At 45.2% G+C, this 23,186-nt stretch overlaps 1 protein-coding gene across 10 annotated transcripts in view; it reads left to right on the top strand.

The window, feature by feature from the left end:
- The first annotated feature begins 816 nt into the window (after window positions 1–816).
- EXOC7 (exocyst complex component 7) overlaps window positions 817–23,186 on the top strand; it is a 53,142-nt gene continuing 30,772 nt past the window's right edge. For all 10 annotated transcript variants that reach the window (XM_056858665.1, XM_056858600.1, XM_056858626.1 and 7 more), the window contains exons 1-6: window positions 817–899; window positions 6,064–6,129; window positions 6,380–6,564; window positions 8,329–8,434; window positions 10,045–10,267; window positions 22,859–23,026. In XM_056858665.1, the coding sequence (XP_056714643.1) occupies window positions 840–899; window positions 6,064–6,129; window positions 6,380–6,564; window positions 8,329–8,434; window positions 10,045–10,267; window positions 22,859–23,026 (808 nt within the window). In that variant the 5' untranslated portion in view covers window positions 817–839. The remainder of the gene's footprint in view (window positions 900–6,063; window positions 6,130–6,379; window positions 6,565–8,328; window positions 8,435–10,044; window positions 10,268–22,858; window positions 23,027–23,186) is intronic.

Below are 23,186 nucleotides of genomic sequence, written 5' to 3' on the forward strand. Positions count from 1 at the left end.
GCCACTCCCAAACCATTTTACACCCCGAGATAGATCACAATCTATGTTTGGGTGAAAACGCATGGGAGATTTTGCCTTGGATTTGCCTCTCTCTAGATGCACATTTTCCCCATCTAAATTCTCAAAACTTTGCATGGGGGCTTATTGTTGAGTTTTGAGAATTTGGCTGGGGAAAATGTGCATCTAGAGAGCGGCAAATCCAAAGCAAAACCTCCCATGCGTTTTCGTCTGTCACTAGCAGTAGAAAAGAGCAAGAGTCCAGTAGCACCTTAAAGACTAACAAGATTTCTGGCAGGGTATGATCTGAAGAAGTGAGCTGTGGCTCACGAAAGCTCCTACCCTGCCAGGAATCTTGTTAGTCTTTAAGGTGCTACTGGACTGTATACAGCTGTATCTGAAGAAGTGAGCCGTGGTTCATGAAAGCTCATGCTCTGCCAGAAAGGTTGTGAAGTCTTTAGGTTGCTACTGGACTCTTGCTCTTTCGTACGCCCCGAGAATCGCGGGAAAGTCTCATTCAAAAGGACAGCGGGCATTTAAAAACGCGCATGCGCGCTGCTCCTCTGTCGCACGCTCCGCCCTTCTCAAGAGGGCTTCCGAAGGTCTCTCGCCGAAGAGCGCAGCCCTCTGCCGCTCCCAAGATGGCGGCCACAACACCCCTGACGTTCTTGCCGCTCCCAAGGTGGCGGCCACAACACCTCTGACGTTCTTGCCGCTCCCAAGATGGCGGCCACAACGCTGCCGGGGAGGGCGGGGAAAGAGGCGGAAGTGGGGTCGGGGAAGCGTTGACAGGAGCCTGGCGGCCTTGTCCGCGGCAGCGTCGCGGGCTCTTCGGCGGCGCGATGATCCCCACGGAGGAAGCGTCCGCCCGCAGGAGGGAAATAGAAGAGAAGCTCAAGCAGGTGGGGCTGGCTCGGGGGGGGGGGAGGCAGAGACGCCGTTGCCTCCGAGGCGCCTCAGGAACCCGGCAACCCCCTGGTATCCCTCCCTGTCCTTTCTCTGTCGCGGCGGACCCCAAACCGTTTGCAGCCCCGTGCCCAAATAGGCATGCCCCCCCCCCCACTTGCCAGGCTCGTTGCGTTAAAACCCCGACCAAGCTCTCCATGCAAAAAAACATGGATGAAGGCCATCACATATTGGGATAAACTGGCAAAAATGGATATTACTAATTTAGTTAGTGAATTATAGAAACTAGTTTTACTTTGTGTGTGTGTGTATAATATATATATACATATATAATATATATATTATATATATATATATATATATATATATATATATATATATATATATATATATATATATATATATATATAATTAACAATATATACTATTGTTAATAGAGTAATCTTTAAACTGTTTAGACACTTCTCCGGAAGTCTGGTGATGGGTCACTTTTTTATGGTGGGTGGAGGGTCAAAAAGGGTATTTTGAAATCTATAATCTTGTAATGTAGATCATATTAAGTAGATTATATAATTGTTACTCTTTTGAATTTTTTTGTTATTTTTTTATAATTGTAATTGTTTGATTTGTTTTTTGTTGAGTTGTGTTATAAATAAATAAATAAATATATATATATAAAGAGTACTTGGACGTTCAGGAGGCAAGTCTCTCCCTCTGGAAAAGAAAGCCCTGCCTGGGGGGGTGGGTCTTCATTGTAAAAAGCGCTGCATAAGTTTTCCTCCCCCAAAGATGTTACGGGGGCGGGGAGGTTGTTCCTGTGAGAGGCAGTTCCTCCTCAGTGTTTTTAAAGAGCGGAGGGGCGTGGTCTCTTGATGGCACGATCCACGTGGACTCCCGTTTCCGGGTCTTTCTGGACGTCTGCAGGCCCCATCGCCTCCGTAAAGAACCCCTTGGATTTGGGGGCCCTGAGTTTGTAGGGCCCAGTGGCTTCTTTGTGTCCATTTGGGTGCCCTCGGAACCCAGGATGGGCACTGAAACCTAGGATATGTAGATGATGATACGTAACTGCCCTAGTTAATTTATGTTCTAGAAATGGCATCCGTTGCATCCCATTAAACTGTTTTATACGAAGTCAGGTGCTCGGTCTGTAAAAGCGAGTATTATCTACTTTGCCTGGTGGTGGCTCTCCAGGCTCTCAGTTCAGCTCATTCTTATCATGTGGTGCTTGATCCTATTAACTGGGGATTGGATTTGGGACCTTCTGCATTCCAAGAAGATGCTCTACCACTAAACTGGGCCCCCTTCCATATTTGTGGGTAAGGACATCTCAAAAAAAATTTTTAACCGATTCCCGGCCCTTCCAATGATGAACACTTGGGAAGATCGGCTTCATTCCTGTGACTTTTAGGAGTCATTTCAGTACATAAGATGAGGTGGATCAGACCCATGATGCATCTAATCCAGCATCTGTTTCCCACACTGGCCAATCAGATGCATTGGGAGGCTAACAACAGGAATGTCGAGGCCACAACTTCCCTGTGCTGCTGCCTCCCCCAAACAACTGACAGTTCAGAGGTGTATTGTCTCTGGACAGGGTCCCGTTCAGCCATCATGGTTGCTAGCCACTGATGGTCCTGCGATCCATGAATTTGTCTAATCCCTTTTTAAAGCCATCCCACGGCACTGAGTTCTACTAGGCAATTATGCAATGGGAGATAAAGCATCATACTGCCTTTATCGGTCCTAATCTCCTCCCCATAAAATACATTGGCTACCTCCAAGTCCTAGTATTTTTGGGAGAGGGATAAACAGTTCATTTTCCCCACATCATCCATAACTTTATTCCAAAATGTCTTTTCCTTCCGCAGTGGATCCTCTCAAGAGTTCAAGCCACTTTATGAGAATTGCCTCATTGTGTTTGCCTCCTGCTTCTGATACAACCCACCTTCTTCTTTCTTCACCTCTCCCCACATAGGGATGCCAGCTTCCAGGTGGGACCTGGGGAATCCCCCAGAATTGTACCTCATCTCCAGACTACAGAGATCAGTTCCCCTGGAGAAAATGGATGCTTTGGAGGGTGGACTCTATGGCATTGTACCCCACTGAGGTCCCTGTCCCCCCCAGGCTCCATCCACAAATCTCCAGGAGTTTCCCAACCTGGATCTGGCAACTCTCTCCCCCCATTCCCTATTGGCAGCCAGGGGGGACCTGACAACCCTACCCCCCAATCTGAGGTTTCCCCCCCACACACACAAGCACATAAGATCCTGTGTAAAATGCTACTGCATGCATCCCTTTATAAATTGTATTAAAAATGAATAATTGATTTGAATCTAGTGTATCATATCTGCCCACAGAACATGACTATCTCACCTCCCCCTCCCCACTATAGCCCCAAATACCACCTGAAATGCTGTTCCTGGTGTCTCTGAGCACCATTTTGGGGGTGGTATTTTGGGCTGCAACAGGAGGGCAAAGTTAAGAAATTCATGTTCTGTGGGTGGAAATCCTTCCATCTGCAGATGTTCAATTGGTATCCAACCCATTCATTTATGTATTACATAATACTATTTACTAATCAAGTAAATCAAGTATCTAGTTAAGCTATCAAATCTTGTGAAACAGTTTAATGTATGCAATCTAATATCTTGCAGGTCTACAAGGAAATGTCTAAATATAAACCTTACTGGTGGTCGTGGAAAGTGCTGTCAAGTCACAGCTAACTTATGGCGGAGGTGGTTTCCCTTTGCCTGCCTCCACGTGGGCTGAGAGAGTTCTGAGGGAACTTTGAATGGCCTAAGGTCACCCTGTCGCAGGCTACTATATGTGAACAGGATTTTGATATGAAAACATGTCCCATTAGGCTTCATAAGGATAGAAATGTGTTAAAACGTGTTAAAAAGATGTTATGTCACTTCATGGACTGGAACACCTTTGACTGTATAAGCTCAAGGCTTACTTGCTATGCTGTAGAAGCAAACTCAGATTCTGCTGCTATAGTCATTTACTACAGCTGTCACAGATAAAGGTCACAGCTGCAGGTGTGCTTATCTGATTAAGCAAAACATACTGCTTGACAAGGAATGATAGACACTGTCATATCTACTAACTACTGCAGATGGCAGTCAAGTGCATAGTACTGCTTATAAGGTCTATTGATGAACTACTGGCTAAGTTACTGTTTATTTATAGAATGCTTTAGCTAAGGGATTCTAGGACCAAAGTTGACTGGACCTATTCCAGCACATCTACAAGATAAAGGCTCTGAAAAGATATAAATAGAGACCTTTCTCTGACTACAGGTTAGAGAAGTTCCTGATGGTCTAAACCTATTGACCTATGGACTTCCTCCATCTACCAAAGATGTAAAACCTTGGCAGCCTAATTCTTGCGTGAGTTAGGAACCTGATTCTTGGGTGAATTGGGAACAATCATTTATACTTGTCTCTAAGTCTGGAGAACTCTCACAGAGAGAGGTATAATGCCACATAGTCTGTCTTTCTGAAGACTGATTGTCTGGGATAACTGTCTGTACAATGCTTCATCCTGAATATGTGATGAAGGCCCTTATACTCTAAGGATTATAAGGGTATGGATCTTACCATGTTTGAATATGGTGACATTGAGAGCTCATTTGTTCTAACAAGACTAATGTCTTCTCATAAGGTCTATTCTTTATACAGACTTCCTAGTTCTGACAGACAAGATGTAAATGCAGCTTCTCTAAGAAGCCCACTACCAGAGCATATTCCCAAGGTTTCTCTACACAAGGAGGAAGCACTGAATATGCTCTGCAGTCAGTTCTAAGACTGAGGTCTCACACAGAACTATCTGACATACACATGCATACATAAACATGCATCACAGCCAACAATGGCTAACACATAGAATTACTCCAATTGGAATACATATAATTGGAATACATGGATGGAGATCCATGGAGCCTTAAGCTCTTAAACTAAACTATAGTACTCTCTAAGATTGGCACTGCCAGAGAGATTGTAAAATGGAGTTTATACTCTACACATAATGTTAAGCTTTACACATAGCTTCAAATACTGATTAATTACAGTATAGCCAAACCATCAAGGTGGTTCTTAGCTATACAGCAATGCTTACAGCAAAGCATACTCAAAGATGGCTTTCATATAGCCTTTTCTAATTTGAACATGGGCTTCAGACCCATAAACCTCAAACATATAGAGACTCTATGGTCTCATGCCTTCAGTCACAAACAGACTGCTGGAAGAGCTATAGTATCAGCTCTAACATGAAACTATGGAACCAAAGAGATCTCTCCTACTTTTACAACTACTAAAGGCATTGAAATAACAGAGTAATACTTCGAGAATACCTGAAGGAAATCTAACTATTCTAAGTGAACTTATAGAATCCTTACAGAAACTCTGCAATGACATTACTGGGTAAAGTATGTCTTATATTTAAATAATTTGAATTAGAACATTCAATGCACTAACCATTATTTTACAAGATTTCTGTAAACTGTATTATTTCCTGGATGAATTATATACTTGGGAAACTCTTATATAGAGTCATAGAGATTGTTGATATTGCTAATATTGCTTGCATACATAAGATAGTATTTTGTTCCTGTTGAACTAAGTAATATAGTTTTTATTTCTGTAACCATTTACATGCATATACTTTATGTGAAATAAATAGTATTTTTATTCATACATTCTTTTCATATTTTTACTGGAACATTTCAAGAGAAAGTCTATCTCGCAAGAGGTGGAAAGTGTTGATCCCTGCTTAGTGGGTAGCAGGCTGAATAAGATAAAATATCTCTTTTCAGGAAGGGGTCAATTCTAAGAGCTTGGTTACCTTAACGGCACGGACCACGACAATTCAGCAGGCTTCATGAGGAGGAGTGGGGAATCCAACCTGGTTCTCCAGATTAGAGTCCGCCAGTCTTATGCACTACACCACGCTGGCTCTCATATAGTGTTTTTAATACAGTATCTAGTTCTTGAACATGTTTACTTCCATTAAAATGAACTCAAACTTTAAATTGGAAGCTTTGCGGAGACTCTGGAGGAGTGGTGACCACTTCGGAAAATAAAATTTGAAATTTTTCTGTTCACTAGACTGGATGATTGGATGTGTACATTTGATTTTTTCTTCTTCTTGCAATAACAGGAGGAAGAAACACTGTCTTTTATCAGAGAGAGTCTAGAGAAAAGTGACCAGCTGACAAAAAACATGGTGAGTTTACCTAACCTAATCATTTCCATTTAAAGCACAGTACAAGCATTTTACAGCGCCATCCCTTCCAAAGTTACTCCTATCTAAGCCCACTGAAATCAGTGGGCTGAGATAGGAACTTTGTATAGGTTTGTACTGTCAGCTTCTGTTCATGCTGTTATGTCTCCTGACTTAGAAAGCAATGAGATGACAGCATTGGTGGTCTTTGAGCCCTGTTGTACATCAGATGTTTCTTGGTTGTGTTGTTTAGGTTTCCATTCTCTCGTCCTTTGAAAGTCGCTTGATGAAGCTGGAGAACTCCATTATTCCTGTGCATAAGCAGACTGAGAACCTTCAGCGCCTGCAGGAGAATGTTGAGAAGACCCTGTTCTGCTTGGATCACGTCATAAGTTACTACCACGTAGCAAAGGATACAGAAAAGATAATAAGGGAAGGGTGAGTGGATTTCCAGGACACTCATAGAAATCAGTGGAATTAGATAGGGCTAATTCTGCATAAGAATGTACTTTCCAAGTATTAGCTAGGTCTGTTCTTCCAGTGTTGACCTTGCTGTCCTCTCGCTATCTGTTTACCATCTTGACTGAGCTCATTAATTCTGAGAATGGTGAATTACTCAGTGAGATTTAGTGGAGCTGAACGTATCATATCACCTTTTGATTAGTGAAGAAAAATCAGCAGTAGCTGGGAGCAGGCTTTTTCCAGGGGCTGCCCCAAGATTTTCAAATAGGCTCTCCGAGGAGGGGTCAGCACATCTCCGTTTTTTAATTTCTTGGGGGTAAATGCAAGGTACATCTTTCTTTTTTTGTCTTTCGTTTTAAAATAATATTTGGTGGTCTACAGCTGCTAGTGTTTTTAAAAGCTGTCTGCTGTTTCTGTGTGATTATGTCTACACGGGGGCACAAAAACACTCCCCTGCTGTGGTGGCAGCAGCAAGCCAGGACAGAACAGCATTCACACACCCCTGTTTCCTCTGTGCTTGCTGTTGCCGCTGCCCCCCCACTCCTCCCCCTTTTATCTGTTGCACCCTTTTCTGATTGAGTCATATGCCTTTTATGCAGGGACGTTTCCCCGCGGTCACCCCCGCCGACTGCTTCCAGGCTTCCTTTTGATTATGCATGCCTTTTCCGACAATCAGAGGTCACCTTTCTCTCCCCGCTCAGGTTGCCCGCGTTTTTCCAGACCTGTTTTAGGAAACGTCCCTGCATAAAAGTCCGTTGTGTAATATTACAGCACAACTTTGCAGGGAAAAGGGGGGGAAGCCCTTTAAAGGGCTAAAAATACTTATCCCACCATCAAAGGGTTAAAACGGGGGGGGGAGGGGAATGGAGTGTAGCTCTCCACCACTTTTCCTGTAGTGGCTTCAGGGGAGCATCCAGATGGATGCTGGGTACGCAGCCACCCTGCAGTTTCTCCTTTAAGATGGATTATAGTAGGTTTTCTTTGGTTTAAAGGGGGAGAAATAGGAGCTTGATGGGGCATGCTTGTGTTGAGCACAACATTATCGGGATGCCCCCAAATATTGTGGGAGCTTCCTGTTGGCCATGTAGGGAGATATCCCCCATGTGGAAGCCTTCCCAATTTAGTATTTGTATCTCTGTTTTTGCAGACTGTGTAGCCATGCTAGTTACTCTTTGCCCTTCTGTATGTACCCCTGTCACTTAACCCATGCCAGTATGTCAAAGGAAGCCTGTTAACCTTATGACCTGACCAGTGTTAACTTTGTTAATTGGTTTGGTGTGGTAGTTAGAGTGTCAAACAAGGATCTGGGAGACTGAGGTTTGAATCCCAACTCTCCCATGGAAGCTTGCTGTGTGGCCTGGGGCTAGTCACATATTCTCAGGTTGGGCTGTTGTAGGGATAAGCTGGAGGAGAGTAGAACAATGTAAGTTGCATTGGGTCCCCATTGGGGAGAAAGGTGGGGGTATAAATGAAGTTAATTAATTAATTAACCTATACTCATGCTACTACAAATAGCGGTAAATTTTGTGGTTACTTGTTTGCTGACTGTGGACTGTAATGTGTGCTGGCCATCCTCGGTTGTACTTTAACCAGTTCAATGAACAACTTTCCCAAATTGTAAGCAGAAAAAGGAAATTTTAAAAAATCGCTGAGGGAAACGCTGGGCAGCATGGCTTCACAGGTGTGTCATAGTAAAAATACCTAGCTGCATTCTTGGCCCAGATGTGCTCTTGTTTGCAGCCCTACAGGGAGATTAGAAGAGTACTTGGGCTGCATGGCTAAAATCCAGAAAGCTGTGGAATATTTCCAAGACAACAATCCTGACAGCCCGGAACTCAACACAGTGGTATGTAATGTGGCTGCATGGGAACTCTTGACTATTTTCAGGATCTATCTGTATCCTTGCTGTAAATTCGCATAAGGTCTTATTCCATTTTGGAGCAAATATCAGAAGAGGGCAAACAAGATGATTAGGGGGTTGGAACCCCTTCCCTGTGAAAAAACTAGGTTGGACTAGATGGCCTGTATGGCCCCTCCCAACTCTATGATTCTGTGACTTCTGACTTCTATGAAAGAGATGACTAAGGGGGGATACTGGTAAAGTTTTATAAAATTATGCATGGGGTGGAGAGAGTTGATAAAGATAAATTTTTAAAAGGAAATACTTCTTTACACAGGGACTGATTAAAATGTGGAAATTACTTCCAGAGGATGTAGTGATGGTTACAGGCAAAGACAGCTTTAAAAGGGGATTAGACAGATTCATGGAGGATAGCTTTATCAGTGGCTACTACCCATGGTGACCAAAGGGAGCCTCCATGTTCAGAGGCAGTCAGCTATTGAATCCCCATGCCAGGAGGCAACATCAGGGGAGTTCTTGGCCTGTTGTTGGACCTCCAGAGGAACTGCTTGGCCACTGTGAGACAGGATGCTGGACTAGATGAACCACTGGTCTGATCCAGCAGGGCTCTTCTTATGTTCTTATCAGTGCTTCATAAAATCTTGGTGCTGTTCAAATCCTGAACTCAGAAGACAGCAGGTTGTATTCTGCTGCTGCTCCATTGATAGAAGAGGGTAGAGGGGCAATCTTGCCTGATTCCCCACCTCACTTCAGTCCCTGACCAATTTGGCTTTTTGTCTGAAAGGGTAGCTCTTCTTCCTGCAGTGCTTTTTCAGGGGTCACAGAAGGGGAAGGCAGATGTGGGATTACCACGGGGACAAGTGCTTACACAGAAGTCAATCTTTCATCACTTGAACAGCGAAGGGGCAATGGCTCAGTGGCTGAACATCTGCTTGGCATGCAGAATCCCTGACATCTCCAGTTAAAGGATCAGGTAGCAGGTGATCTGAAATATCTCTACCTAACATCCTGGAGGTCTGCTGCCAATCTGAGTGGAAAATACTGACCCTGATGGACTGATGGTCGGACTCAGGCAGTTCTTGTGTTCATGTGTGGTACTTTGGATGCAAACAGGCATGGAACTACATGTTCTGTTTCTTTAATGGAAACTTAATGTGTGGCATGGAGATAATTAACATCACCTGGGAAATAACACCCCGTTCAGCAATTAAAGTTGACAGGACATGTTTTCTCCAGGCAGTTGGCAACCCTTGTTGATAGGATGCACAACCTCCGCCATTCTCCTTTTTAAAAGCTCTTGTGCCAAATTTCTAAGTCTCTTTTTGAACTAGGGGTTTTAAAAGGGAAAATGTAACTTTTGTCATAGAACCATGTTCCCTTTTAAAGAAGCTCTCTACCAAATTTCTGAACTCTTTATTCACCTCAGGAACAGAAATGTCAGTCCAATGGTTTTGAAGAAAGAGCCACATTGAGAGGGAAAGAGATAGGGATGAGTGTGTGTTCCGTCAATGACTGCATCTCTATTGTGCTATTTTAACACCTTGAAAGCAGTAGTAAAGACAGTTCATCTGTTTCATATATGTTGTTTCAACCAGAAATTGCTGTTTGAGAAGGGGAAAGAATCCCTAGAATCCGAATTTCGTAGTCTTATGACCCGGCACTCCAAACCAGTTCCTCCAATCCTCATCCTGGACCTCATCAGCTTAGATGAAGAAATGGAAACCCAAGAAGATGTGACCCTAGAACACCTTCCTGAGAGTGTTCTGCAGGACATCGTCCGGATTTCTGGTTGGCTGGTGGAGTACGGAAGGAACCAAGGTAAGTTGCCCCAAGGGATTTGCTGCCTCCCCTACATTTGCCTTGAGACAAGGTTGGGTAACACAGGGAACAGGTGGGCCATAAAGCACTTCTATTTTGTCTCTGGGTCTGTGTTAGATTCCTGATGGTCTCAGTTTTCATGATGAGTTTCTGACTCTCATGATTACAGAAATATGTCTGAAAATTTGCTGGCAAAAAATGTTAAAGGACAGCAAGCAAGTAAAAAGTCCAGATTCTTACCTTTAGTGTTCACGTATCCTGATGTTTAAGGGCTGATACAGGTTTCTGCCATTTGAGTATTACAAGTTTAGAATGTGGTTACTACAGAACTATTGTAACCTGTACATCAGCTGTAGGTGTTATATCCACATACAATCAGAGTGCATGCTGTTGTAATATTTAAATTTTGGCTCTCTCAGGATATTTTCTCTTCGTAGCTGATCCAGTAGTTTAAAGATAGTTCCTACAATGAACTTCTGAGGGAATGTGATGTGGGAACTAAGACTGTTTTAACAACATTTTTTAAAAAATAAAACAATTTCATCTTACACTTTTCCAGCTGATCTCGCTAAACTCCCAAAACTTGTCCCAGACAGAGGGTTTGGAGTGGGTGGGTGCGAGTTGCTCCAAGACCATCTTCTGCATGACTCTGGCATATATATCAGGATGAAGCCTCTCTCTGCCATCTAAAGAAAATAGAATTTTGGGAAATGGAGTCTCCAGTTCTGCTGGAGCAAGAGAGCCAGCGTGGTGTAGTGGTTAAGAGCGGTGGTATGGAGCGGTGGATTCTAATCTGGAGAACTGGGTTTGATTTCCCATTCCTCCACATGAAGCCAGCTGGGTGACCTTGGGCTAGTCACAGCTCTCTCCGAACTCTCTCAGCCCCACCTACCTCACAGGGTGTCTGTGTGGGGAGGGGAAGAGAAGGTGATTGTAAGCGGGTTTGATTCTTCCTTAAGTGGTAGAAAAAAATCGACATATAAAAACCAACTCTTCTTCTGTTACAAGGGCAAGAAGGCTTCTACAGATTGTTGGCTTCTATAAAGAGGCATCAAAGCACCTCTGATGTTTTTGCCCTTGGTAAAACAAATGAGGGTTTTATACATGTGCTTAGCTTTGGGGTTTCCATCAAGACTCTGGCAGTGTTTCTTTAGTTTGTTCTCGTGGCCTTCCGTCGGGCAACAACCTTTCCCTCCAATGTTGTGCTGGTTAAAGGGTAGTGAGGTAGCTAACATGCATTCATTTTGAATATGTAGCTCTTGGTACCTCATTAATACCAAGTGAAGAAGCAACCTTTGATGGGATTAGTAATATAGGGAGCCATTCACAAGCTGCTGTAGTAAATGTCATGGCGGCTCAACCAGCTGATCACTTTTGCAGCCAAGTACAAAAGCGCCTACTGAAATGGTGTGGGGATCACATTGGCAGAAATCTTCAAGAGTATTAAAGCAAGATGATAGGCTAATATTAGAATAGTTTATAGCTTCTGCAGCAAAGCTACATTTTTTTTTAGTCCTTGAGGGTTTTTTTTTGAGGGGGTTGGTACCAGGTAAATTTACACATCTGGACAGCTTAATTATTTCCATAGGTCTCATCTATTGTCTTTTATCTACAGTTATAATTCTACTATATGCCCTCTTGTGCAGAGAGCATGATATTGCTTCATTGATTTCCCTGCCCCCACCCCAGTTTCTTGGCTTAAACCCTTCATGATCTATTCCCTGGGTGTGCTCATTTCCCTTCTGAGTGGAGGGTGGCTAATGAGGTTGCCAGCTGATGCGGAAAATAAAATGAAAACTCTCTTCCTAGTATAAAACTCTAGGTGAGCGGTTCCCAACCTTTTTGGTATGGTGACTCACATGTCCAAATTTACTTGGTATGGTGATCCATCCAGGGATTTATGACACCCAAGGCAAACTATGACCTTGGCTTCCATCTAGTTCAGCATTTTATTTTCTACAGCGGCTAACCAGATGTTTTTTTGAGAAACCAACAAACACATCACACGCAGGGCATAGCTGCCACCACTATGAACCCCAAGCAAGTGGCATTCTGACATACGCAGCCTTTGCCCGTGGAGGTTACATTCCAGCCTTTGACCACCCTCTCTTTTTCCATTACTTTCTCTAATCCCTCCTTAAGAGTCAACGAAACGCACTCTGGCAACCATCATGACACGTTTTACTTGATCAACGTGTATATGCAGTGAAGAAGAAATACCAACTAATGTGTGACATGGAAGATACTGTTTCCAGGGTCAGATCTTGGTTTCCAAAATACAAAAGAGAGCAATGAGGGTTGTCAATGGGGAGGGCTGGCCTGCAACCCACAGGGTAAGAGAATGTCTTTAGAATGATAAGTCAACTTGCCATGGTCTCAGCCAGAGGGCTCGTCTGATGGCAGTGTTAGAGGCCACAGCCCTGGAGGCAAAGGTTAGTGTATCCAGGGAGGCATCTGCCATGAAGGACAACACCTGCAATACCTGGATAGGCCTTCAGCGACTCTTTTATCTGCTTTGGGAAGTAGTTTTATGATTTTCTTGGTCCAGGCATTTGTAGCTCTAGCAACGAGAGCAATAGCAGTGGAGGCCTGGATGGACAAGGCTGAGACTTCGTGGACCTTTCTAGAAAGGGAGTCCATTTTTCTATCAAGCATGTCTTTAATAGAGCCCCCCCCCCCATCCTCTGTGAAAAAATCAGTGGACTGAAGTGCGGTGATGGGAGCATCCACCACTGGTAATTGTAGCATGGCCATGGCTTCAGGAGCCATGTCGTACAACTTTTTGGCTAGGCCTGAGGACTGTTTATTGTGTAAGGGTTTGTCCCATTCGGTTCTGATTAGGCTCTCAAAGTGTTCTGGCATAGGAACCTTCAGTACGTGGGAATCCCCTTGGGGAAAATAATCCTTAGATCCCCTACGTTTTGCTTTAGATTTAGGCTCTTCAGAGGGATCGGGCTCATCTAGGAGGTCTAGGGCAAAGAGAGCCTTAGCCAGAAAGGACTGGTAATCGTCAGGATTGAACAATCTGGGTTGTTGTTCCGGAACTACTGGGAGTTCTTCATCAGATATGAATTCTCCTTCTTCTAAATTGTCAGCCACTGAGCCCGTTGCCTAAAGATGCATCGTCTCCCAAGTCTAAGGCATGCCTATTGGGAGCAGCTTTCAAGGCAGCTTTTGTTAACCACTGCTTATTCCCTATGGACTGGGAGCAGCAGGGATCTGCAGAAGAAAGGGAAGAAGTTTCTGAGGCAAGGGACTCCCCCCCCCCCCGATTCTGGACAGATAAAACCAAGGCTTGGAGTTTCTGGAAGTGGCTAGTGAAGGTGTGCTCAATTAAGGCATTCCCCTTTTCCTCAGTTAGGGTTTGGGAAGGGGGCCCACTCTCTGGCGTCTTGGTAGAGCGCTTGGAGCTGTGGCGATCCGAGGAACCGGCAGGGACCTTGGAGGTCGAGGTGGCACTCAGCTTGTTATGGCGCCGGCGGGTTGTTCTTTTCCCGCTCTTTTTGCCGCCATTCGCGCCAGCCTTCTCCGCTCCCTTTTTCCCTCCGTCCTTATCGGTCGATTGAGAGGGCAGCGGGGCTTTCGCTGATTCCCCGTCTGAAAGACCGCCGGGGCGGCTGACGGGGGCTCACTCGGGGCTGATTGCTGAAAGCCGCGTCGTGGTCGTTGTCGGAAAGGAGCTCCACTTCTTCCTGACACGAAGCGGCGGCGGCCATTTTCCATGCGCGCGCCCTTCCTGCTCTTGCTCTCCCTGTTCGGAGCGGGCTGTCAGAAGCCGCCAAAAAGGCGAACGGGAGACTAAACAATAACGCGGACGCGACACAAAAGGAAGGACGGGAGGGAAGACAAATGGGAAGGTCCAAAAGGAATCTAATCTCCTCAGAAAACCACCTATCTAAGTCCCAGCTAGGGCTGGGCACGTGCTCTCTCCGGCAAAGGCAGGGGAATAACTGGAAGTAGGTGGCCGTTCCTCTCCCCGAGACAGGAAGCGGTTTTAAAATTAGTCCTGCCTCTCCTAGCAAATGGGACGAGAAACACCCAACGCTGCAAGATGACCTTCGTTCAGAGCGGACTTTTCTACATGTGTAGAAAAGTCACCACGTTCCTGCAGTGTAGACAGGTAAGTGAAGTGACTAAATATCAAAGTCCTGGATTGCCACTAGTAGAGAGAAAATAGGCTTCCGGTAATGAGTCCTGTTTCGCTGGTGCTTTGTCAATTCAGGCAATCCTGTGATGTTCCGTCAAGGTTTAACGGAACATATGTTCTGGACAAGAAGGCATATAGCCTGACAGTACTAACGGATGGCGAATCTGCGCAGAAGCCTATTTTCTCTCTACTCATGGCATTCCAGGACTTTGATACTTAGTCACTTCACTTACCTGTCTACACTGCAGGAACGTGGTGACTTTTCTACACATTTAACAGGAATTTCCTTCTGCTCTTGGTTGTATTGTTTGTTTAATTTGTCATTACAAACATGTTGTTCAGCATTCTTTTGTAGTGCTTTTTGTGCCATAAGTGCCTACTCTTGCTTTGCTTAACTTCCTTGAAAGGCACTAGTGATTTTGTTTGATTTCCAACAACCTCCAGGTAATAGCAGGAGATCTCCTGCTATTACAACTCATCTCCAGCCGATAGAGATCAGCTCACCTGGAGAAAATGGCCGCTTTGGCAATTGGACTCTATGGCATTGAAGTCCCTCCCCTGCCTAAACCCTTCCCTCCTCAGGCTCCACCCCAAAAACCTCCCGCCGGTTGCCAAGAGGGACCTGGCAACCCTACCTGGCAACTGAGTCTCAGCCACAATGCAATTTCCTGCTCTTATGGTGAATTCCTATGCAGAGTTACTGTAATCAGCCCATTGAAATCAATTGATGTAGACAGGAGTAACTCCACATAGGATTGTAGAGCTTGCACTCGCTTAAAGAACATAGTTTAGCTCCTGTTTAGCCAGATATATTCCATCCATTTATTGTTTCTCTTTCCCGCCCCATTCACAGATTTCCCCAACTTCATATGATTGCCCTAGGACAGGGGTCTCAAAACTGCGGCTCCAGAGCCACATGCGGCTCTTTGGCCCGTTGAGTGCGGCTCTCCGAACTTGGTTCGGAGCCCCTGCTTTCACGCCCGCTCGTGCCGGCAGCCGGACTGCGGAGCTGGCACGCCTGAGAGAGAGAGAGCGGGCGCGCTGTCTCCCCCCCCACACACCGTGGAGAATGGCCGGGTCCCCCTTTTCCTTTCCCTCAATGGTTGGGAGGCTAAAGCCTCCCCTCCCCTCTAGCCACGCGATTGCTGGGCGGGCGGCTCGGCGGTTCCTGCCCCCCCGCCTATCAGCTGTTGGGCGGGGCTGGCTTCCTTTGGTAGACCTGGCCTCCGGCGGAGTCCCATTAGGAGGCCATGTCTACCCACTGGCTTTCTTGGCAGTACACCTGGACTCCGAGGAGGGGGAAAAGTCCCCCTTCAGAGGCCAGGTCTACCAATTGGCTTCTATGGGCCTCCGGAGGCCAGGTCTACTGCCAAGAAAGCCAGTGGGTAGACCTGGCCTCCCAATGGGACTCAGCCGGAGGCCAGGTCTACCAATAGGCTTTTATGGCGGTAGACCAGGCCTCCAGACGAGGACTCCGGACGGGGAGGGGGAAATGGCAGGGACTTACAATTTAATTTTTATCAATAAATAAGATCACTATTCAGTATGATATCAAGTTTTATTCAGTGTACCTATAGTTTAATTAAGACTTAAAACTTTAATTAAAGTTTATTAAGTTAATAATAGGTAGGTGTACCTACCTATATAGTTTAAGTTTAAGAAATTTGGCTCTCAAAAGAAATCTCAATCGTTGTACTGTTGATATTTGGCTCTTTTGACTAATGAGTTTGCCGACCCCTGCCCTAGGATAGAGTACAGAAGTTAAAAAAGATATCCCTGCCAGCGGTTGTTGCTTGCTTCAAAGATTAGCTTAGTAAATGGAGCAACTTCTCTTGCATCAATGGTAAAAATGGTGGGGTTAGGACTTACGAAGGTGGTTGGAGGTTTTGTTCTCATGTTCAATTACTTTGTGATAAATGTTAGTTATCATTCAGATATCAAGTGTTGATAAAGTTAATAATCAGTATGGTTCACTGGTTTGAGTGTTCAGTTTTGTAACAGATCTGGTTCAATTCTCTGTCCAGACATGACATGTCCAGAGAATGATCTGAATAAGCATGATGCAATTCTCGTGCTAAAGAAAATTATTTTGGGTTTCAGCACTGCCTGGATAGAAGACTACCTATCTGGTTTCAATCCATTCCAATATGTTTCCAGGCCTGCTTATTGGACTGAAACGGCCTTGGTCGCCATGCTGGCTGACCTGTGCCGGGAGATGGACAGGGGGAGTGCAAACCTATTAATTCTCCTGGGCCTCTCAGCAGCTTTTGATACCATTAATCATGATATGGAGGCACAATTTTGCAATAGTTTCTGCCCTACCTCTAGCATAGGTTTCAGAGTGTGGTGCTGATGGATTGCTGATCTGCCTCTTGGTTTCGCAAAGTTCCTTCTTTTTAACATGAACACTAAGCCTCTGGGAGAGGTCATCCAGAGATTTGGATTGAGTTGCCACCAATATGCAGATGATGCTCAGCTCTAACTTGTTCTAACAAATCCCAGGGAGGTTGTGGAAAGTGTGAACCTCTGCCTGGAGGCAGTTTTGGAATGAATGAGGGCTAGCAGCTGAAACTTAATTTCTACAAAACTGAGGATCTACTGGTGGGGAGAAGGTCTGACTCAGAAATGGGGACGTCTCCTGTTCTGGATTCAGTTGCACTCCCCACAAGGGAGCAGATTCGTAGGTTAGGGAAGCTGCTGGGCCTCCTGTTGGACAAACAGGTAGCAGTGATGGCTAGGGGTGCCTTTCAATAGCTTTGGCTGGTCAGCTAGCTGCAGCCATTCTTGTTCTGGAAAGATCTTGCCACTGTGGTGCACGCCCTGGTAAGATCTAGATTACATTACTGCAGTGTGCTATATGTGGGGCTGCCCTTGAAGACTGTCCACAAGCTACAGTTGGTATAGAATGCCGCAGCCATAACACTGACTGGACTGGCTCCCAATTTGCTTCTGGGCTGATTTCAAAGTTGACCTCTAAAGCCCTATGTGCTAATATGTTTTATTTGTTATAAATATTTTTATATGTTTGTATTTTAAATGTTCAGGGACCCTGAACTGGGTGGGAAGGTGGCATACAAATGTTTTATATAAATAAAAATACCTAAATCAATGTGTCAGATGCTCTGACTTCTTTAGTTGAAGAATGGAATCTAAGAGTAGGGGCGCCAATCTCTCAGACGATTTCTGTTCTGATGTGACTCATTTGGCAGGGTGGTTATGGGGTTTAATGAGGCTGTAAAACAGTTCAGTCACTAAGGGTGTTATCAATACATTGCATGCAAATATGTGTGGCAGAGCCACACTGCCATTAAGGAAGAATAGTCGCTTCTGGAGACTGGAACTTACAGCCCTGAGGCAGGAGGGGATGGGGCAGAAGAGATGGTACTTAACCCTTTCCCTGCCCACCATTTCTGTGCTCTCCCTCTCCCAATTCTGGCTTTCTTTTTCAAGAACAGTGTTAAGTCTCAGTTATGTGTGTTTCCTCGTAACGTGAAGCTTGGCCTTAAGTGATGGTGAAGTATAAAATGTATTTTTAAAGAAATCTTTGAACTCCATTTCAAGTTTGCGATAACTGTCAAGGATTAACAACCCTTGTGCCTGTCATTATCTGCTCCTGGAATCTCTTCAATCTGGCCTCATTTATGCGAGCTAGTCACAAGCTGAAAGGAATTCAGAATGAGTCCGAGATCCGTCAAAGAACTGGCTCTCCCCTCACTTCCTTTGTTACCTTATAATAAATGTGTAGACCACGAATGAACAGTCCTTCTAGCAGGCATAATCTGTTGGCGGTTTCGTCATCCCAGCATGCCTCGTGTCCAGTTCTGGCATCAGCTACTTACCTTTCTCTGTCTCCAGCAGTTCAGCCGCAGGAGCAGCCGCAACAGGTGATGGTGGTACCTTCAAGCCCAGTCTGGAGTGAGTAGGGGAGATGACAGTCAGCCCAGTGTTGAGGCTTTAAGCAGCAGGGGTGAGGGTGGAAGGGTAGCTGGAAGTAGGTTCAGTTTCTTAGCAGCTGGGGAGGCTGCAGCTAGGGTTGCCAACCTCCAGGTGGTGGCTGGAGATCTCTTGCTATTACAACTGATCTCCAGCCGATAAGAGATCAGTTCCCTTGGAGAAAATGGCCGTTTTGGCAATTGGACTCTATGGCATTGATGCCCCTCCCCAGACCCCACCCTCCTCAGGCTCCGCCCCCAAAACCTCCAGGTATTTACCAGCCCGGAGCTGGCAACCCTAGCTGGAACTGGGGGAAGGGAAGGACCAGGTTGCTTTGCACAGAGCATGGGGAAAGTGCAGCTCAGAGGAGCCAGGTCACAGTTTAGACTGACAGGTGAGACTCAAGCAAGGAATAAATCCTGTTTGAGTCATCTGAATAAACGGGTTGGGTGCCTGCTTCTTAAGGACCCCACCGTAGGGTTTATGTTTGACATTTGAGGAAGCCAAGCCTCAGCATTCGAAGGAGCCAACAAGAAACAGATAGACCAAACTATATGCCAAGGCAATGAGCCTCTGATAGCAGTTATTCTCCTCCTGTAGGATTCCCTGGTTGTGTATTAAGGTTTCTTCACTCAGGATAATATGCCTGATTTAGGTCTTTTGATCCCTGATCTTATGAAAAGCCCCATGGCAGCCTGGGGAATCATGGGACCAAAGGTTCCTTCCCAGAAACCTTCTTTCCAGAGCTGTCTCCTGTTGATGGCACCGAGGCCTATTCCACCCACGACAGGCAGCAGATACTCTGCGTACACAAAATTCCATAAGGTGAGGGATGAGCACACTTTACAGCATACCCATTAGTGTGTATATTCAGTAAACAAAAAAAAGATGCCCATCTTTTTTGTTATGGGTTATACCACTTGGTCTTCTGCTAATTTACCTAGCAAAAGACCTTTTAGAAGGACTTGGATTAGAAACTTTTACTCTGGAAGAGAATCAGGTGTCCAAACCAATTTTTTTAATGTGAAATGTTCACGAAAACCTTGCTAATAGTAAGTATGGCTTACAAGGTAAATGGAAGCATGATGAAGTATTGAACATTGTCTGCATTTGTCAGTAGGTAGCCAAGCCAAATGCTGAAATGGCAGTGATTTTAATCTCCCCTTTTTTGAGAGCTGGCTATGGGGCTAGGACTGGCTGGAGCCAGAGGAGTTTGACTTTAATTAGTGGGACTGCCTGATTGGCTGCTGAGCGGCAGTTGGCAGAAGGGAGGGAAGGACTTGCCACAGGGAATGCGGTTGGGCAGGGGGACTGAGGCTAGGGTTATTAGGAGGCAGGGCGGGTGAGTTTGGAGGGTGGGAGTTGGTGGGGAAGGAGAATGGTGTCTGCCACTTTGGGTCCCGATTGGGGAGAAAGGTGGGGTATAAATGAAATAAATAAATTGTGGGGGGAGGTGGTATGCTGTAGATCAGGGGTGTCAAACATAAGGCCCGTGGGCCGGGTTCACCACCTTGAGAACTCTTATCCGGCCCACGAGGCAGCCACACACACCCAGTCCCAATCTGGGCTGGCGAGGCATGGCCCTCCCCTACCAAGTGACACTTATGTCATAGCTGTAGGGTTGCCAACTGCCAGGTAATAGCAGGAGATCTGCTAATTCAATTGATCTCCAGTGGATAGAGATCAGATCACCTGGAGAAAAATGGTCGCTTTGGCAATTGAACTCTAGGGCATTGAAGTCCCTCCCCAAACCCCGCCCTCTTCAGTCTCCGCCCCCAAAATCTCCCACCGGTTGCGAAAAGGGACCTGGCAACCCTACATATCTGGCCCTTGAAACAAATGAGCTCTATACTCCTGCTGTAGATGATCTGCTGGTAGATTCACAGCCTTGAAAATTGAAAATATACTGTGGAAAGTTTGGGGGCATGATTGCAGACATCACCAGGGATAGGATGAGGGCTATGCGCATCCCACTTTTCTTCTTTCTGCACTGCAGAAGCATCAAATAATGCATTTGGCACAGCTGGGGGGAGGTTGTAGGTAGGGTTGCCAACCTTCAGGTGGTGGCTGGAGATCTCCCACTATTACAATTGATCTCCAGGTAGGGTTGCCAACTGGCAGGTAGTCTAAGCAAAATTACAGCACAGATACAAAAGGCGAACTGTGGGAAAACAAAGGTATCAAGCTCATAAATATAATGCAAAACGTGATCTATTATTTACATATGCAAAGCGCCAAAAATGACATGAGCATATACAAACACTTAACACAATGACAATGTGTAGCTGAAAGCTACCCGAAGAAGACGTATTATTTATAAAGTAAATACAATGACTTGTTGAAAACTTTTTTCTTTTAACAGAAAGCAATAATGGAGCCTGGAAACGGGGGAGGCACGCCTCTGCTGGAGCATTTGCTGGATGATTTAAACGCTTTCACCGTCCGAAGACAGCTTCGTCAGCCGGTGGCCTCAAACTGTTGCTCCTTCAAATCTCTTAAAGCTTATACGATCACAATCTTTCTCTTCCATGCGCCTTTTTGGCTGCCTGAGTGAAGGGCGCACTCAGGCAGCCAAAAGGGCGCATGGAAGAGAAAGATTGTGATCGTATAAGCTTTAAGAGATTTGAAGGAGCAACAGTTTGAGGCCACCGGCTGACGAAGCTATCTTCGGACGGCGAAAGTGTTTAAATCATCCGGCAAACACTCCAGCAGAGGCCCGTTTCCAGGCTCCATTATTGCTTTCTGTTAAAAGAAGAAAGTTTTCAACAAGTCATTGTACTTACTTTGTAAATAATACGTCTTCTTTGGGTAGCTTTCAGCTACACATTGTCATTTTGTTAAGTGTTTGTGTATGCTCATGTCATTTTTGGCGTTTTGCACTTGTAAATAATAGATCACGTTTTGCATTATATTTATGAGCTTGATACCTTTGTTTTCCCACAACTGGCAGGTAGTAGCAGGAGATCTGCTAATTCAACTGATCTCCAGCTGATGGAGATCAGATCACCTGGAGAAAAATGGCCGCTTTGGCAATTGGACTCTATGGCATTGAAGTCCCTCCCCTCCCCAAACCCTGCCCTCTTCAGGCTCCGCCCCCCAAATCTCCCACTGGTTGCAAAGAGGGACCTGGCAACCCTATCTCCAGGTGATAGAAGTCAGTTCCCTGGGAGAAAATGGCTGCTTTGGCAATTGGACTCTATGGCATTGAAGGCCCTCCCCTCTCCAAACCCCGCCTTCCTCAGACTCCACCCCCAAAATCTCCAGGTATTTCCTAACCCAGAGCTAGCAACCCTAGTTGTAGGGTATTAAAAACTCCTCATGATATGGAATTTTGATTTTATTTTTTATTTTCCATGCCAGGGTAAAATCACATGAATGAATTGCCGAGGGAGGGAGGAGTTGTGAGGATTGGCATTTTGTGCAAAGAAATCGGAGTCAAAGACTGGTGTGTTAATTGTGCTCCGATCCCACTTTGTCAGATGAATAGGACCAAACGGGCTCTGACCTATGAAAGCTTAACGCTGGGAGGTTTTCTTGCTAGTCTGCTGCAGCCAAAATCTGGTGGCCTCTGGAATTTATCCCTCAAGCTGTGGCAGTGCCTTATACTTGAATTAGCTTGGCTTCTTTGGCCCGAGCTTTCTGTAGGCAGCAGCCTGCTTGATTAGCTTAGTGACAGCAGCAGTTAAAGCCATGTACAGAAATTCAGAAAAACTAGTTAGCTTCTAAGATACCCCAGCAGTTAGGTGTTTTCTGCTGCTTCAAAATTCAGACAGCTACTATTCCAGAATTACAACCGCAGAACAGTGATTGGAGTATGTCATTATTGCAGCACTTCTTAAATGCAGGGGAGGGTTGGGTTGGGGTGTTCGGTAGGGTCATTTCCTTTATATATTTTTCTCATGAAGCATCTCTTGTAGTCTGTACTCAGTCCTAAAGGCAATCTGTTACGTGACTTGGTTTGTCTCGATTTTTGTTGCGGTGCAGGTTTTAACTGTTTGTGTGACGAGAAGCAGCAGCCTGCAGGAGCCCAGAGAGGAAGCCTAAAGAGAGAGCACAAAGCCGCCATGTCCTACACCAGCATAGCCTCTAGGGAGAACTTTGTAGAGCAGTCACTCAAAGAATTAGGACACAATGGTAGTAAGTCCAGGAGAGTGGCATTTAGAAAGAATGAGTGTGACGTAGTATGAAATAATAATCTCACGTGCCCTGAAAACAGTTCTATAAGTTTCCTTGTCAAGTTAGTAGAAAATGGCAAATACGCTTCCTAACCCATCTTTTAAACTACCTCAATTTCAGGTGATTATCAGTCTTGTAATTTTTTGCTTTAGCTTTCGGAAGCTAAGTTTTTTACTAATTTGCTCAAGTGGATAAACCTTAAGATGTTCCGACCATGTGTTGTAGTGTGCCGATTACTCCTTTTCCTGTCACATATTTTTTTCATGTCCAAGGCAGTTCAGAACAAAACCAAAACTAATCTAGAATACGCTGCACGGTGTGTCTTTTCTTCCTAGACTTCATGAATGTTTACTACCAGATCCGTTCCAGCCAGTTGGACCGTTCCATCAAAGGGCTGAAGGAGCACTTCCGGAAGAACAGCTCTTCCTCGGGGGTCCCTTATTCCCCTGCCATTCAGAACAAGAGGAAGGATACACCAACCAAGAAACCCATCAAGCGGCCAGGTTGGTCCAGAATTGTAAATACCAGGCCTTCATTGTTGTTATGGAAGAACTCGGCTTGGTAGTTTCTGTTATTTTGGGCAAGGCTTTGTCTTGTAATATTTAGTTCTAAGTTAGGAGATTCTACACATTTCCAGACATCTCTTAAAAGGCCCAGAAATAA

The sequence above is a fragment of the Euleptes europaea genome, chromosome 1 (assembly GCF_029931775.1).
Source record: "Euleptes europaea isolate rEulEur1 chromosome 1, rEulEur1.hap1, whole genome shotgun sequence".
Classification (NCBI taxonomy): domain Eukaryota; kingdom Metazoa; phylum Chordata; class Lepidosauria; order Squamata; family Sphaerodactylidae; genus Euleptes; species Euleptes europaea.